The sequence below is a fragment of the Zingiber officinale genome, chromosome 1B (genome assembly GCF_018446385.1).
Source record: "Zingiber officinale cultivar Zhangliang chromosome 1B, Zo_v1.1, whole genome shotgun sequence".
NCBI lineage: Eukaryota > Viridiplantae > Streptophyta > Magnoliopsida > Zingiberales > Zingiberaceae > Zingiber > Zingiber officinale.
The window spans coordinates 2787850-2805391 of record NC_055986.1 but is presented as its reverse complement, the minus strand read 5'-3'; the positions used below and the strand labels follow the sequence as shown (position 1 = coordinate 2805391).

General features: G+C 43.2%; 1 protein-coding gene across 1 annotated transcript; it reads right to left on the bottom strand.

The window, feature by feature from the left end:
* Positions 1-11582: 11582 nt before the first annotated feature.
* Positions 11583-12388, bottom strand: LOC122008782 (pathogenesis-related protein 1-like). The gene is made up of 2 exons (XM_042564999.1): positions 12130-12388; positions 11583-12037 (listed from the first exon to the last, which is right to left on the bottom strand). Exons 1-2 carry the CDS (start codon positions 12305-12307, stop codon positions 11730-11732), a joined length of 486 nt encoding a protein of 161 aa, XP_042420933.1. The 5' UTR covers positions 12308-12388; the 3' UTR covers positions 11583-11729.
* Positions 12389-17542: the final 5154 nt, after the last annotated feature.

Sequence of the window (17542 nt, the reverse complement as noted above, 5' to 3'; positions counted from 1 at the left end):
AGAATCTCCTACCTTGGCCTATAAAGAAATGGAGGAGGTTCAGATCCACCCAAGCTGGTCAGAGGCAACTACGTTTGTCGTCGTTAACCTATAAAGCGAGAAGAAGGCAAAGCTGGTCGCCTACCTTAGGCAAAACCATGACGTGTTCGCTTAGTCGATGCATGAGCTCCCGGGCATCTCGCCGAGCATGGCTCAGCACAAGCTTCATGTCCGATCAGACGCTAGGCCTGTGAAGAAGAAGAAGAGGGACTTCAGCATGGAGCAATACCAGATCATCCGGGAGGAGATAGAAAAATTACTAGAGGCTAGCCACATCTGTGAAGTCCAATCCCGAGCTGGCTGGCTAATGTTGTGCTAGTCTCCAAGCTGGGCAACAAGTGGCGGGCCTGCATCGACTTCCTTAATTTGAATGAGGTGTGCCTGAAGGATTTCTATTTGCTGCCTAGGATAGATTAGATGGTGGATTCTACGGTGGGCTGCGAGCTGATCTGCATGCTTGACGCGTACTAAGGATACCACCAAGTGCCACTCGCCTGAGAGGATCAAGAGAATGTTAGCTTCATAATGGTTGACGGAACCTATTGCTACAATGTCATGCCATTCGGATTGAAGAACGCCGACGCCACCTACCAGAGGTTGATGAAAAAGGTGTTCCGATGGCAGATCGGTCTCAACATGGAGGTATATGTCGACGACATATTAATAAAATCTCTCAGAGCTGTTGACCTTGTGCAGATGTCGAGGAAACTTGTCGAACCTTGAGGGCTTATGGAATAAAGATGAACCCAAACAAGTGTCTGTTCGGCGCAAAGAGTGGCCGCTTCCTCGCATACATCATCACTGAATGGGGCATCGATGCGAATTTAAGCAAGGTGAAGGTGCTACAGGATATGGCCCCGCCCCACAACTTGAAGGAGGCCCAATGAATGACCGGACGGATCACCGTGCTATCAAGGTTCATCTCCCAGTCATCCAACCAAAGTCATCCGTTCTTTAAGGTGTTACGCCGAGCAACCAAATTTTAATGGGACACGGAGTGTGACAAGGCGCTAGAAGAGCTCAAAGAGTACCTTAACTCCTTGCCTGTATTGGCCGAGCATTGACGAGCCACTCTAGATTTACTTGTCGTCCACCGAATATGCGGTTGGCTTGACATTGGTAACGCAGAACGACCATGACCAATAGCCTATGTATTTTTTGAGTCATATATTAAAAGATCCAAAGTCCCACTACACCTGTCTCAAAAAATTGGCATACGCTCTAGTGCTAGCCGCTCGGAGACTCCGACCATACTTCCTCGCACATCCGATCATCGTGATGACCAATAGCACTTTGGGAAGGGTCCTTCTTAACCCAGAGGCATCCGAACGACTGATTAAGTGGACAACCGAGCTGAGCGAATTCAACATACAATATCAATCCTGTAACAACCCAAATTTCCTCATCCCAAGTCCTAATAGTAATTAAAAATAGTTAGAAATACTTTTAGAAATATTCTAGAGATTTTTAGAGTATTTTTATGTAATTTTTGGAGTTCGTTTGGTATTTTTACCAAAAGAAACAAGTTGTAAAAAATAAAGAAATTAAGTCGAGGTTCGAACCGGAGACCTCCAGTTAAGCAAAGCCTTAAGTTGTCTCGGCTGACCAGGATCCCAGCAGGGCGGTGCTGATAAAATAGATAGCGAAATTAGTTTAAGCATTAATAGGAAACATAAAATAATTAGGAATAAAAGGGTTTCGGCTGAGGTTCGAACCCGCAACCTCCGACCCGGTCCGCGACTTAAGCGGAGCGCGATAACCAAGTGCCCAAGCAGACGGTGCTGATTAAAGGAAGAATGAAATTTATTTAAGTAGTAGTTAATAACAGAAAATAATTAAGTATAAAAGAGATGCGGCCGAGATTCGAACTCGCGACCTCTGACCCGGTCAGAGATTTAGGCGAAGCGCGGTAGCCAAGCGTTCACCAGGTGTTTTATGAACAAATTAATAACGAATTGATCTTAAGCCATAACAGAAATACTAAGTTATAAAAAGGGATAAGTTGATGTTCTGTTTTTCCCGTGACCTAAACCATCCTCTCCTCTCCTCTCGCTCGCGACGGCGGTGCTCGGGTGGGAAACAAAGCCGGAGCTAGGGCATCGTTTCCGGCGGCCGGCCAAGGACCAAATCGGAGGGCTTCCTCCACCATCGTGATCACCTTGGCGAGGAGAACAAGTAGATGCGAAGAAGTTGCCGAGAGCTTGAGTTTTGCCGAAGCCCTAGGAGCCTCCTTCTTCGGTTGTAAGTCTAAGAACAAGAGTAAGTTGCTTCTCACCTGCGGTAGGAGTAGTTTCGGATCTTGTTCTCCTTGAATTCGAAGTATGTTGTAAGATTTTTAGTCTTGAGATTTATGCCGTGGATTTCAAAGGAAGAAAGTAGTTAGATTAAGCATGTAGGTTTGTGTTTTGTAGATTTCTGCAGAATAGTTATGATTGGGTTTGGTTTTCCTTGCCGTGGTGTTGAGCATGAAGTATGGTTATATTCGGGTTGTGACCTTGCTGTACAATTGTGTTTGTGACCTTGCTGTACAATTGTGTTTGTGACCTTGCTGTGCAAATTGGATTGGTGCTAGGAAAAGGGGCATGAACAATTCCGTTGAAGCTTGCAGTACAGATTTGGGTTCGTGCCATGCATTGGGTGTGAATAAGCTTAATTTGGGTGTTCTGTTGAATTTTAGTGCAGTTTAGATCTCCTTGTAGTGCAGAATTTTAGTGCAGTATAGATCTCCTTATAGTGCAGAATTTTAGTGCAGTTTCTTTAAGTAACTCGTGCTTTAGCATTAGTGCAGATTTTTGTTAAGCTTTAGTGCAGATTTCTGTTAAGCTTTAGTGCAGATTTTTGGTGGAACTTGTAGTGCAGATTTTTGATAGAATTTATAGTGCAGATTTTTTGTAGAACTTATAGTACAGAATTTTGGTGGAACTTATAATGCAGTTTTTTTAAAAAAAAGAATTATAGTGCAGTTTGGTTAAGTATTATAGTGCAGAATTTATGTTTGCATAGTATGCAGAAATTGTATAGCATAGAATGCAGAATCTTGATTAGTATAGTATGCAGATTTAGTTTTCAGTTGTGATTTTGGCTTAGTATTCCAGTTTAGATCATGTTGTAACATGCTTAAAGATCTCTATTGCTCTATAAAAGTATAAGCTTTACATAGGTATCAAGCTTTAACAGATTTTTAGTGTGGTTACAGATTTTGATTTGTTTAGCATTGCAGATTTTGAATTGTTTAGCATTGTAGTTTTGATGGTTTAGCATTGGAAGATCCAATTAGATCTGTAGTAGCTTAATTAGATTTGCAGATTTTTGATTGTTCAACATTACATATTTGAGTCTCTTTATTCTAGCATACGGTTTGATTTCTTTTGTTACCGTACCAAGCTTGAACTCTATTATGATTAGTATTGCAGTTTTTGTTAAGTATCATAGTGCAGATCTTGTTAAGTATTACAGTATTTTGAGTTTAAGAGAAGTATAAGAAAGATAAAGAAAAGAAAGAAAAAGGCCAAGGCCTTAAGTAGATCTCAAAGTCAAGACTTTAGGGATTTTGGCATACAAGGTATTTGTTAAAATGCCGAAGCATTATATATTAGAAGTAATAAAAGATAACAAGTATTTTACTTTTTTTTAAGAGGCTAGTACCCGACTTCCGAGGTTGTCATTAAACAAATCCAGGTAACCAATTCCGAGGTCTTGGCCCTGGTAAAACCGAGGTCTTTACCCTCGTAGGGCTGGTGGGTCGCTACCCCTGTTGCTATTAGGGAGCGCGCTTTGGTACTAAGCCTGGGCCCAAGAAAGAAGTTTATTATTATTTTGAAGTATTAAAGTATAAGTTTTTAAACAAAAGAAATAAGCTTCACATAAGTTTAAAATTCAGCAAGTTTAGTTTTCTTATATACTGACATGTTGTTTAGATTTGCTTACATGTTTAGTATTTCAGTATACTATGTTTCTTTTGCTATTAGATGAGCATTCAGTTTCTAGATTTCTTTCAGCTTACATACATACTCGAGTTTTGTGAGTTAGATAACGCTTACTAAGTAATTTTGCTTATAGATGCATTTTCCTCTTACTGCAGATAAAGGAAAGGAAAAGCTATAGCAAAGGAAGACGACAAGGAGGTGCGGACGGATGTGTGATGCTTGGACTATAGAAGCCTTGGGAATTAGCTTAAAGTTTATTAAGATTTTGTAATGAAGATTTTATGTTTTAGAACACTTCCTTTTATTTGTTATGAACATTAGTTTCATTATTTGAGTGGTATGATTGTTGCACGCATGATCAGATTTATATATATATTGTTTAGCATGTTCAGATTGATGTATAGATTTAGTTGTGAACATAAGTCTGAGTAGTATGTATAGACGAGTCATTTAGTCTTCCGCTGTCAGTTAATTGCATGTTTGAGTGTTTAGAGAGTTTTAAGTATAGATATTTTCATGTGAACAACATTAGTTAAGATAAGTTAATAGTCCAGTAGTGCTCCACCCTCGCAGACTAGTAGTGAGGAGGGTGGGGTGTTACAAATCCCGAACGGCGATGAAGACCCATGCCTTAGCTGATTTTGTCACTAAGGTCCAGAACACCGAGTCAGAGACAACTTGGAAGATATATGTGGATGGTTCGTCCACTAGGTAAGGTAGTGGGATCGACATCTTATTAATTTCATCGTGAGAAGACAGGATGTAGCTGTCCGTTTGGCTAGATTATCGGGCTACAAATAATGAAGATGAATATGAGCCCTGATTGTCGGCTTGTAGACAACTTGATATGTCAGAGCTGCAAAAGTTTTCATCCACTCAGACTCTCAGTTGGCTACTTAGAAGCTATTAAAGATGTTCGAAATAAGCACCTCCCGACTCATATTATATATAGAAGCTTTTGAGAAGTTGAAAGCCAATTTTCAAGAGGTGGTTATCCAAAAGATTCCCCCAATCGGAAAATCAGGCTATAGACGAATTGGCTAAGTTAGCCAGCTCATTGTCGCCAATCGTGATACAACAGCTAATCGAGCAAGTCTCATTGGTGATGCACATCGACAGAATGGAAGAAATAACTTTCCCGAGCGACTGGAGGACAGCCCTGATAGAGTTCCTCCAATCAGGCGACACACCAGTCGATCAGGAAGAAGCCAGCTTGTTGAGAAAGAGGGGATGATGGTTCACACTGATCGGGGATCAGCTGTATAGAAGAGACTTTTCAAGGCCCCTGCTTAAATGTGTTGGACCTGAGGACGTGGAATACATCCTTCAGGAAGTGCACCAGAGCTCTTACAGAAGTCATCCGGGTGGTTGAGCGCTAGCCCGAAAGATCCTCCTTGCCGAATATGTCTAGCCCACGCTTCAAGATGATGCCGCTCAGACAGTAGCTACTTGTCTATCATGCCCAAAATATCACAATATCGCGTACCAACTGACCAAGGAGATGAAGACATCCACAGTGTCTTGTCTGTTTGACCAATGGGGCATGGACATCGTTGGATCGTTTCCACTGGTGACCACTCAGTGAAGATTCCTACTCATCGTAGTGGATTACTTTTCAAAATGGGTGGACGCTGAGCCACTAGCAAAGATAACTGAATAGATGGTCCTCAAGTTTATTTGGTAGAACATCTTGTGCATGTTCGCCATCCCCCATCGACTCATCGCGGACAATTGAAGGCAATTTACCGGTCAGAGGCTCAGGGAGTGGTGTGAGGGCTATGATATTCAACAAGCCTTCACCTTAGTGGCCTACACCTAGAGCAATGGCCAGGTGGAAGTCACCAACCGAGAGATCCTCAGAGGTTTACCAGCTTGGCTCTACTATGCAGGAGGCAGCTGGGTCAATGAGCTCCCCAGTATCCTATGGGCCTTTCGCACAACTCCAAAAGAGGCGACTGGCGTAACACCATTCCAACTGATATATGGTCGTGAAGTGGTGGTCCCCGTGGAGGTCGAAGTAGAATCTAACTGGGTGTAACTCTAAGACATGGGAACGCCGAGCGGAGACTCATGGAACTCGACTTGGTAGACGAGGCGCGAGATAAGGCTACCATCTGACTATGGCATACCGGTAGCGGATGAAGTAAAACTACAATCGAAGGGTGATTCTGACGTCCTTACAGGTTGGCGATCTGGTGTGGAAAAGTATAAAGTCGGTCGGTGACGTCACCAAGCTGGAGTGGGCCAGTTCCTACAAAGTCATTTAGAAGCTCCGATCGAGAGCCTACTACCTATAGGACGAGAACGTAAGAGAGCTCGATCGGCCTTGGAGTGCGAACCATCTCTAACCCTATAGGATGGTTGAGAGGCGCGTGAACAAATCCAGATGTATTTGTATAAGTGCATGTCTTGTGGATGCAGTAAGACAAATGAATAAAAATCCTAAGTGTTCCAGACTCTTGTGCCGATCAGCCAAGTTAAAAGTCGAGCGACGACTATAAACCCTTGTCTACACAAATCAACAGTTGAGCGGCAACTATAAACCCTAGTCTTCACTAATAGTCGAGCGACGACTATAAATCCTAGTCTTCACTAACAATCGAGTGGTGACTTTTAATTCCGGTCTTCGTCAACAGTCGAGCAACGACTATAAACTCTAGTCTTTACCAACAGTCGAGCGGCGACTTTAAACCCCGTTCTTCGTCAATAGTCGAGCGATGACTATAAATCCTAGTCTTTACCAATTGTCGAGTGGCGACTTTAAACCCCGGTCTTCGTCAACAGTCGAGCTGTGACTTTAAATCTCGGTCTTTGTCAACAGTCGAGTGGTGACTTTAAACCCTGGTCTTCGTCAATAGTTGAGCAGTGACTTTAAAATCTGCTTTTCGTCAATAGTTGAGCGACGACTTTAAACCCAAGTCTGTGTCTTCAACAGTTGAGCGACGGCTATAAACCTGAGTCTACAATGAATAACGGCTGATCGGCCGCTCTAAAACCAAGTCTACGACAAGTGAAGTTGATCAACGAATGCATAAGCTGAGAATAAGGCTGACACAAAAACGTACTGCTCCTAAAAGCAACAATTTTTCGCTAAAATAAGGTTGTTCAGCAGCGTTGAAGTGATCGCTCGGACACCCAAGCAACCAATTACATTGACGATCGGGAGGGCACGGAACTGTACTTAGAAATTTTTCGCAAAACGATAAGTTGTTCGTAGTCCTATTTGAGTCGAACGATGAATCATGAACGAAAAAGTGCAACAACTAACAAAGCGAAGAATCGTCGAGCGGCGATGCATGATGAAATAAAGAATCAAATAAACAAAAATACGTCCGAACGGGCGATCATGCGTTACAACTTAGAAAATTTTTACAAGTTTGCAAGAGGAAGTACAAAGGGAGTTGAGCTTCGCAGGGGGCGGGTTCACTCAAGGTAATCCAGCACATCATCGGGTGGCGACTCGATCACATTGTCCCAACTGATGACTTTGTTGGACAATGAGATTGGGATATAGTGGTCGCCCTTCAACTGGTCGAGAGTCCCATCAATGGTGAGGTTGAAGAGGCGGAGTGCCCAGTAGGTGAGCCGATCGTTGAAAGGGTCCGAGCGGAGGTAGTCTCGCTTCAGAATCTTGAACTGGCTAAACTCTACGCCTTGATAAACTTCCAAGGTTGTTCGGGATGCCTCCAATTCCATCTTCAACAAAGGCCAGCTCCGCATCCTTTGTGACGATCTGGGTCTCCACTGTAGATTGCTCTGTCGATCGACCCTCTCGCTCGGCACTCAGAGCGGCCTCATCCTCCTTCAAGCTCTGAGCTAGGATTCGAGCCTCTTTATTCTTGATCTCCAAGTCCCAAATGGCTCAGAATTTCATAGCATTGGCCGAATTGACCTTCGACTTGAAGGTGGTCGCCTACTTGTTGAGCCTCACCAGTTGCGAAGCCTGCTAGGTGCTCTTGCTCCTCTCTGGCTCTAGCAGCTCAAAGCTCTTTTGTAGATCAGCCTTCAGTTGGGCCATCTCGGAAGTCACCTGCTCTAAGCAGCCTGAGAAACCGCTGACGGACCGCTCGGAGTGCGCAGCTGCTGGACTTCATGTTCCAAAAATGCAAGCCTCTGGGCACATGACTAGACTCTCGACCTAGTATTGAAATAAGAGGAAAATTCTAAGGGTCGAGCGGATAAAAATAAGTAAATCCAAAGGTGACATGCATATCCAAGTAGACATCTGAGTATGGCTGCTCGCGAGCTCCCCTAGAGAGAGATGATTGTCGCACGAGCTCGGGCATCGACCCATATTTGTGCGAGCGACTCTTGTATCCGTATATGGTGCTCAGGGGTGCAAGATGTAACGTCGTCTGGACTACGCCACTTATCAATTGGCAAATGGATAATTGCCATTATTTATCTCTAACCGCTCGGACCAGAGGGTTCCGAGGTCGCTCTACCCGTAGATTGGGGCGTTAGGGCTGATCGGATGCGGGACACTTGGGCCATCGATAAGGATTGAGGCGACATGAAGGTGACCGGTGGTGCACAAATTGTCCCTAACTACAGCCCGGACAACGACAGGGTCTGGTCGGATGACAATGAGGTGTGGAGCACTATGACTCCTTGCTTGGGAAGAGCAGAAGTGGATGTCTCAGCCCGCTCGGAGGATGGTCGTGAGCTGGCTTGGCCTAGAGTCTGCAGGGTGGAAGTGGCAGAGCGGGAGGTCGCTTCCGCGCGACGCCTCTTGCGTCGTACCAGAGGTTCACCGGAAGTGGCCAACTCCGAAGCCACCGTGATCGACAACATCGAGGGTCGTTCGAGAGGAAGGTTCACTGTAGTGGCCGCTACACTAGCAGCCGTCTGGCTAGCTCCCCTTCGCTAGCTGACACATGTGCTCCTTTAGCCTCGACGAGCAGATCTCATGTGGGTTAATCGGCTATAAGCCTCGACTCTCTAGTTCGGCTACAGCCGCAGCATTGATTTCTGAGTCTACAAGCTTGCTCTTGCCAGCCAGACATGCCCTCAATATGATGCGAGCTGCAAAAAAGAAAGCAAAATCAGTTAGATTCAAAGATGAAGAGAAGAAAGAGTATACCTAGGTTGGAAGGTAGCCGTGTGCGGATCGGGCTTAAGCTAAACACGTAAAAGACACCCTCCAACAACAACCGGTGAATGTGGTATTTCTGACCGGCCAAACTGGAAGCTACTTGGAGATAGTCCAATCGGCTTTTGCACTTCCTGAGCGATGGGGGACTCATCACTTCCATTTGCCAGTTGATCGGGAAGTCTGGCCGCTCGGGAAAATGAAGAAAGAAGTAGTGGTCCCTCCAATGCTTATTGGAGGACGACATTTTATCAAAAAAGACTAAGCCCACTCGGGCTTGGAACAAGAAGGTCTCTGGCTTGGACAATTTAGGATAATAAAAATAATGAAAGAGCCAAGGAGTCGAGGGAATACATGCAGGCGGAACAAAACTATGACCCTGCATAGCAATTTAAAGGAGTTTGGCACTAATTGATTAAGGAAAATATGAAATATTTACAAAAAGTGGAAAAGAAGGGATGAACTGGGAACCAAAGGTTGGCGATAAATTGATCCTTAAAAAAATACAAAAAAAATCCGGTGGTGGTTCATGTGGTCGGTCGTAAGCAGATGGAATAGCAACTTGGTAATCAAACGAGAAGTGGTAGGCGGATTTCATCTTTTCAATGTCGTCCCTGTCGAACTTGGACTCGGTCGAAATATACCAAAGTCCAGAGACGGGCACAAGGGGTTGCGAAGAATTGGCCATCAAAAATAAAGGATTCAAGATGGAGCAACAAACATATTCAGATAAGGAAAAAGCGAAGAAACTTATAGAAAACACTCACCAGAGAAGAAGAAGAGATGAAGCGTCGCAGAGAAGGCTCGAAGACGAAAGTGCAAGGAATGAAGACGACGACGACGTGAAGTAAGGTTTATAAACCTCGTAGTCGATCGCCCTGAGCCGTCCCCTCTAGGGTTGTGAAAAACCAGGAGAAGATTCGGCTGCCTATCACATCACCAGCGGATATCTGCCTGTCACGTCAAACGTGCGGTGGCAGAAAGTGGGACACGTGGCATTCAGTTACCGGAAGACATTAATGAGGCTCAATTAAAAGGTTTGGCCGCGTACTTGGCCATAATGATCAGAGATTTACATTGTATTCAAGAAATTTGGATGACGTCAGCTAGTAAGAAAGGGCGCTCATCCGAGGGAACGTAAGAAAAGGAGAAAATTCGATAAGTGTTGTCGCCCATCGTCCCGATCAGCACAGAGAGTGGATTATCATATAGCCGAGCGACCGATGCACCATCTGCCTTAGGAGGTATGATCTGAGCGGCAGCTACAAACCCAGCCTGGCGAAATAAAGCCGAACGGTGTAGACATGGAAGTCACCGAAGATGCTACTTGTCCAGTCAGTCGGATCTGCAACCTCCTTCGACTAGACTTGAAGGGAATGTTTGTGATACGGTGATAAAGAGGGGCCTGCCCGGCATGGATCAACTGCCAGGGTGGAGGTCAAAATCAAGGTGGTCAATTCCAAGGTGTCAAAGGCTCGCTTACGGTGGACGAGCAGAGGTCGATCACAACGGCCGGTTGGGGTAGTCAGTGTCCGATCTGTAGGAGACATATCTGAGTGGACCACCTGTCTAGCTCAGGAAAATACGGTAAGGTGGCTAGACGCTCAGTGCGGAGTAGCGGGACACTAAGGAGACCGAAAAGCTTATCGGATCAGGAGGGACAAGCTATTACATCTAGTCACTGGAAGGAAGAGCGGATGATGCAGACAGAGCAGGGGAGTCCTGGCCTAACAACGAGACCACTGTCATACCTCTGGATATCTTTTTGTGAGATAGTGCGGCTGACACGAGGCATGTTAATAGACAGATCGTACGACAGAATCTTCTACTGTCTTGTCAGGGATAGGCATACCTTGTTAAGGTATGGTGTCAAAGGCACTTTTTTGACAGGTCCTTTCATATGACACATTTGAGAACGTGCCCCGCCTTGAGTAGCATGCACGTCGCCCACTAGGGCTTTATATAAAGGGAGAGTCCATATACCGGCGGAAGTATGTGTTATTCAAAATGTCTGTGCTTGTGTTACTGTTGCTCCGCTTTCCTCTACATTTCCGGTGATTGACTTGAGCGTCAGAGGGCCAACATCGAGGACCCCTTCTCTGGCTCGATACTGAAGTTATTTGTTTTGCAGAGCGAGATGCGGTCTACATCCAGTCAACATTATAGTCATATCTTCAACTTTCCACCTTTTCACTTTCGGACATGATCATATAACATGCAGTATTGGAGCTCAAAGCATGAATCAGCTTGTCCTGAAATTTTAGTTTATAATGTTTTTTCTTCTTATTTATTTTTACAGAATTCAGTCATCTGAAAATTATTCAACTCAGTGAAGCCAGTTGCCACTATTTTGTAAGAAATGGCTTGGCTCGTTGTGTTTAAGATTCACCGAGGCAAACATATCGAGAGTAGCTATCATTTCAGTATCTGATTTAATAGACAGAATTCTTCTTCTATTTCAGTTATCATTTCAGTATCATTTCGGATGTTCATCCTTTTTTTTCCTCAAAAGAAAACAGAGCAAGTGACAAAAACAGCCAATAACATTTATTAATGCACTCTAGATAAATATATTCCATCCATTTATGGATCACATTTATTAAATAAGATTCAAAGTGGAACATAGTTGAAAAGGAAGTTGCTAAGGTTGGATGAGCGAGATGTGTATGAATTTAAGCGTAGACATCAGGATTGGCAAGTAGATATCCTTCGGTGGCCTTGAGCACTCCGATGGATCCATCTCTGGTGGCTTTTAGTTCCTGTTCAGTGAGATCTTTGTCCCCAATTGTTTCATACTCAAACTTGAGCTTGGCAACGCAACTATCAGCACCCGATGGAACGAAGACGGACTCATAGGTTTGTGATTTAACAAGCACGCCAAGGAGCCCTCCTTCGACGGATGAATTCTTAAAAGTGAATGTCGCTTCATCGAGCACTTCTATCTTGTTCTTGTTGAGGCTTCCCGGTGGCAGATTTGCGGCTGTAGAGTAAACAAAAGAATTCATTAGCATGTAAAATCTACCGTATCGATCGAGTGCAGCAAAAATCTTTAAAAGTCTTTAAATTTCATACCCGGAGCGAAGTAGAAGACGTTAATAGCTCCGACTCCCTCTCCAATACGCTCGGCTTTGGAAAAAAAGTCAGGCATGAGCTTGGGGTACAAGATATGGGGCTCCTCGATCGCTCCTTTCCAGAGCCTTGCGGCTGAGACATTGAGAGTGACCTCGTCTGTGCGGGAACCGGAAACCATTTCGTCGCAGAGGATATGAACTGAAAGGTTAGTGACGGGAGAGCTAAGATTAGCAGTAGTGGGTGAGGAAGAAGTGGAAGAACCGATTGTTTTATATAGATCTCGTAGGCACCGTGTGTTCTGCGGGTCAATTTGGGCGTCAACTTTAACCCTCTGTTTGAACAGGTGAGCGACAACGCATGGAAAGGTAGGGAAAGTAAACTATTTATATTATCTTTATTTTGTTTGAGACGGTTGTGTTTGGAAGGAAAGTGAGAGAAGGTGAATTTGGGAGACGGTTCTGTTTGGAAGGAAAGTGACACTGTGACAGAAGGTCAATTTGGGCGTCGACTTTAAAATGGAAGAAGAAAAGGTAGACAGCTCACATATTGAAATTTAAATTTATTCTCTTAAATATTTTAGATAGATTTGTTTCATTAGTAGATTTTTTTAGAAAGGAAAAAAGAAAAATCGAAATATCGTGAACGGTTCATTAATATTTATTTATTTATTTTAGTAAGATTTTGATTGAGAATAATTTCGTAAGAAAATTCCAGGCTAAATAAGTACCCTTAGTTATGAATTCTGAATTTTGAATTAGTGCCAAGGTTAATAGTGTTATTGAGATGGAGATCAAAGTCTGGATGAGTTTACTGAGATGGAGATCAAAGTCTGGATGAGTTAAATAGATTAGATTATCTAAGATAAAAGAGGTGGTCATTCGGTTCGAATAAATCGAGACGATTCCTTCAATGATACACCCGACTCCTCCAGTCGATCCACCCGATGCCAGGGGCTCAACTTCCCCGATTCATTACTTTGCTCAGTTAGCTCATCTCCCCTGATTTCTCCATTAGATCCATCCGACTCCAAGGGCTCAACTCCCCTAACTCACTGCTTCGCTCAGTCAGCTCATCTCCCCCGACACCCTGCTTAGCTCTCCCGATCTGACATGCCTCCGCTATTCCGCTCCTCCCTACCAATTCAACTCAATCCTCCTTGGGTAAGGCCTTTGGCTCAATTAATTATATGGGCTTGTTCTAACACCCAGATTGACACGGTACGTGAGATGACGCATGAGTGTCTAACAGAAAACCCCACAGATCACACGGCTCGTCAATGATCAAGGTCTTGTGTCACATATACAATTTTATGCAATTATATGTATACACTACAAATAGATAAATCTCCTAGAAATAAATAACCAACTCTAAAGTAATAGTTAGCCATGGTTACTACTCCATTCCCTTGGTAAGACTAGATTAAATTTCAGCCTAGCTTAACACATCCAAGAACTAAAATTCCCATTAGATCCTTAATCATCATTCAACCTTCCATTATTACCTAAAACAATGCAATCCTAAACATCCCAATAATCAATATAGGTTAAATCTATACATCCACTCACTACTAATAAATCTAAGCAAGAACAAAACCCTACAACCCATTAGAAAACCTAATTTAGCAACATACTAATGAGAATAACAGAGGTACCTCACTAGAAATCACTTACCTTGAGATTTGACAGCAATTCAGTATCTTACAGCCCTACAATCCATTGTCCGGAAGCTACAAAAGAACACCCACACACCAATTCTTCCAAGAATCAGTCCAGAACTCAATTGTACAGCAATGAATTGCTGAAACACTAACCAACAGGACAACACTTACCTCAATAGACCCCCACCTCTTCACCCGAGACCTTAATAGCAGCAAGAAATTAAGAGGGTAGTGATCGGCACAGGGGAAGTCCACCAGTATGCTGATCCGATGCCTCCCTCTAGTCCAGATCAGAAAGAACATCACAAAGGGGACTGATTAGGCAAGATCTTTGAATCTATATGATTCCAGACAAAGCTTACCTAGACTGGTCGCCCCCAGATGATGTCGCCCACTTCAATCCAGTTGGTGAGGAGATACAGATCACTCTCCAGTGAACAGATCGAGGAGGAGGAATGAGGAGGTCGATCGGATGGGGACTGTTGGTTAGTCCTAGGAAAACGTACTGGTTCTACTGTACAAAAATTTTATACAAGTGTCGAACCTTTCCTTAAATAACCTATTGTGTTCTTTAGAAGTTAAATTAGGAATCACAGATTGAACTTAATATCATTGATTCTAAATTTAACTTATCTGTTCTTAATGGTTTAAATTTGAATCGCAAGCAGAACTTAACACTATTGATTCAAATCCACCTATGTTATTAATTTCATTAAATATTAATTTCCAAAATTGGCTTCCAGGACTGCATGAAGAGGCACATGACCTTCTTGGATATGGGAGCAACCACCACCGCCTAGACAAAGCCTTTTAAGGAAAGCTATATTTAATTTCCTTAAATAACTCTAGGTTAACCAAAAAGAACAATCGAATCACAAATTTGAAAAAGAAGAAAACACAAACTCGGAAAACTAATTCGAAAAACTAGATCTAATTGCCTCTTGTATTTAGAATTCTTACAAAGAAAATAACTAGTATGATACGGAAGAAAATTACTAATTATATCTTCTCTTTGTAAGCTAATGACCTCGAGATCTTCTGCCGTATTCCTCGCCTCGTCTTGGACGTCGTGTTGGTGACGATCCTCCAAGATGAACACCACCCAAAAGCTTCCTTCCTCTTCTTCTAAAATTCGGCCACCACCACCAACAAGGAAAAGAGAGCAAAAGGGAAAAGATAAGGGAGAGGGCCGACCACACTAAGAGAGTCTCCAAGCAAGAGAATAAGAGTTGTGTCTCATGAGGCCTCCTCAACCCTTCTTTTATATTACTTGCCCAAGGCAAATAAGGAAAAAAATTTTACAAAAAATAAAATCATCCTTTAGTTTTCCCTTTTTCCTTTTTATTTTTCCTTTTCTTTCCTCTTGATTGAATCAATCACCAACATTAATTTTTGTGATGATTTTTTTATTTTAATTATGGCCGGCCCCTTGCTTGGGCACCAAGCAAGGTGGTCGGCCACCTCATAAGGGAAAAAGGAAAAATAAAATTTTTAATAAAATTTTATAACCCGTTATAAAATTTTACAAGCTCTCTCCTAATTTCCTAAAGTGGGAGTTAAAAAAGGAAAGTTTAAAAAATTAAAACCATGTTTTAAAATTTAAAACTTCTCTTATAAAATTTTCTTTTTTAACATGGTGATAGAAAATTTAAATTTTAAAACTTCTCTTCCTTTTTTTCCTTCAACCATGAAGATGGTTAAAAGAGGAAAGTTTTAAAACTTTTAAATTCTCTTTTAAAACATGTGACCTAATTCAAAAAAAGAAAGATTTTAAATTTAAAATCTCTCTTTTAAAACTTGTAGTTTTCTACAAAGAGAAAATTTTAAAAATTCAAAATGCCCCTCCTATTTGAATTAATCTTGGTCGGCCCCTACATGCTTGGTCACCAAGCAATAGGGCCGGCCCCTATAGAAGAGGATGTGGTCGGCCCTTGCTTGGTCACCAAGCATTGGGCCGGCCCCCTTCTTGGACACCAAGATGGGCCTTTCTTTGGATGAACTTGAGGCTTTAATGAGACTACGACAGGGACCTAGAGGAGAAATTGGTTTTGGCCTTTCGATGAGCTTGAGTATCCCGTGTTCGCCCGGAACACACAACTCAAGTTCATTGATAATAACTCATTCCACTAGAGAGTTATTACCGCACTACCGCACCAATCCCAAATTACATTATGGGCTCCTTATTGTGAGTGTGTTAGTCTCCCTGTGTTTAAGATAACGAATGCCCACTAATTAAGTAAGTTATTGACAACTCACTAAATTAATATCTATCTCCGAGAGTAGTACCACTCAACTTCATCGTCATGTCGGACTAAGTCCACCTGCAGGGTTTAACATGACAATCCTTATGAGTTCCTCTTGGGGACATTCTCAACCTAGATAACTAGGACACAGATTCCTTCTATAATCAACAATACACACTATAAATAGTATCATTTCCCAACTTATCGGGCCTATTGATTTATCGAGCTAAATTTCACCCTTTGATAAGTTAAAGAAATAAATACTAAATATATGTGCTTGTTATTATATTAAGATTAGGAGCACACATTTCCATAATAACTATGGTCTAGTTCTTTTATAAAGTCAGTACAAAAAGGACTTACCTAAAATGATCCTACTTAATGTAAGACCGATAGGTTCGATAGAGGGGGGGGTGAATATCGATTCGAAAATATAGAGTATTAGCGCAGCGGAAAAGTAAAGTAGACACAGTTATTTTTTACTTCGTTCGGAGCCTGTGACGACTCCTACTCGAAGGCCCGTGGTCCTTGACCACTTTCGTTGGGCAATCACTAGCAATTCGAATATAATTACAGAATGAATACAGGAAATGCTTAATGAAACAAAGTAATACCGACAAGAAAATTAACCAAAAACGAAGAAGCACTTTGTCGGAGCTTTGTTAGCGTCGCAGGAAAGTAGAGCAGTGGGACCAGCAGTCGAAAGTTCTCAGTTGATGATGTATTCTGAAGCTCCTGCCTGGGGCTTCTTTTATATGCTGTCCCGGGCGCCTGAATCCCTTCCGGGCGCCTGGAATGTGACGTAGCTGCACAAACCATGATGCTCCACGTGGCGACGACTCGGCTGGATGAAATTTGCCTTCCGGGCGCCCGGATCCCTTCCGGGCGCCCGGACCTCCGGGCGCTCGGATCCCCTCCGGGCGCCCGGATCCCCTCCGGGCGCCCGGACCCCTCTTCTCCAGAAAGTCCTTCTCCTGCAAGAAAAGGTTAGTCCGAGGCAAATGTACCCTGCAGCAAAAGAATGTTAGCACAGTTTTATAGATGAGCAAAGTATGACTTAGATTCCGTCTTTCCGAGACCGGAATCTAGTCACGATCTCGACTTAGATATCCGAAATGGATCTAAGCCGGATCGACGCCTAATGTTCCCTACCCGGGAACGCGTCCTCGCAGTCACTCCCCTCCAGTGACTTACCTCACTTACCTGCCAGACGTCCGGTCAGCCCAGCTCGACTTCTCGCCAAGCGTCCGGCCACCCCGTCGACCCGCTTCTCGCCAACTATCCGGTCAGCCCGTCGACCTAGTTGGACTTCTCGCCACTATCCGGCCACCACGACCTAGCCGGACTTTTCCGCACACTTGATAAAGGTGTCGACAACAACACACCTAACTTAACGATTTGTCATTCATCAAAACTGAGTTAGACCGTTAGTGCTAACCGCACCAACAATCTCCCTTTTTGATGGAATGACAACCTGGGTTAAGTTATAAAAAATATGCAAAAATAGGCATGA

What these genes read in the sequence shown, in the direction of transcription:
- LOC122008782 (XM_042564999.1), bottom strand. Translation starts at nt 12,307, where the DNA reads ATGGTTTCCGGTTCCCGCACAGACGAGGTCACTCTCAATGTCTCAGCC. An exon ending in CGTCTTCTACTTCGCTCCGG is followed by an intron (nt 12,038 to 12,129) that starts GTATGAAATTTA and finishes TTTACTCTACAG; the next exon opens with CCGCAAATCTGCCACCGGGA.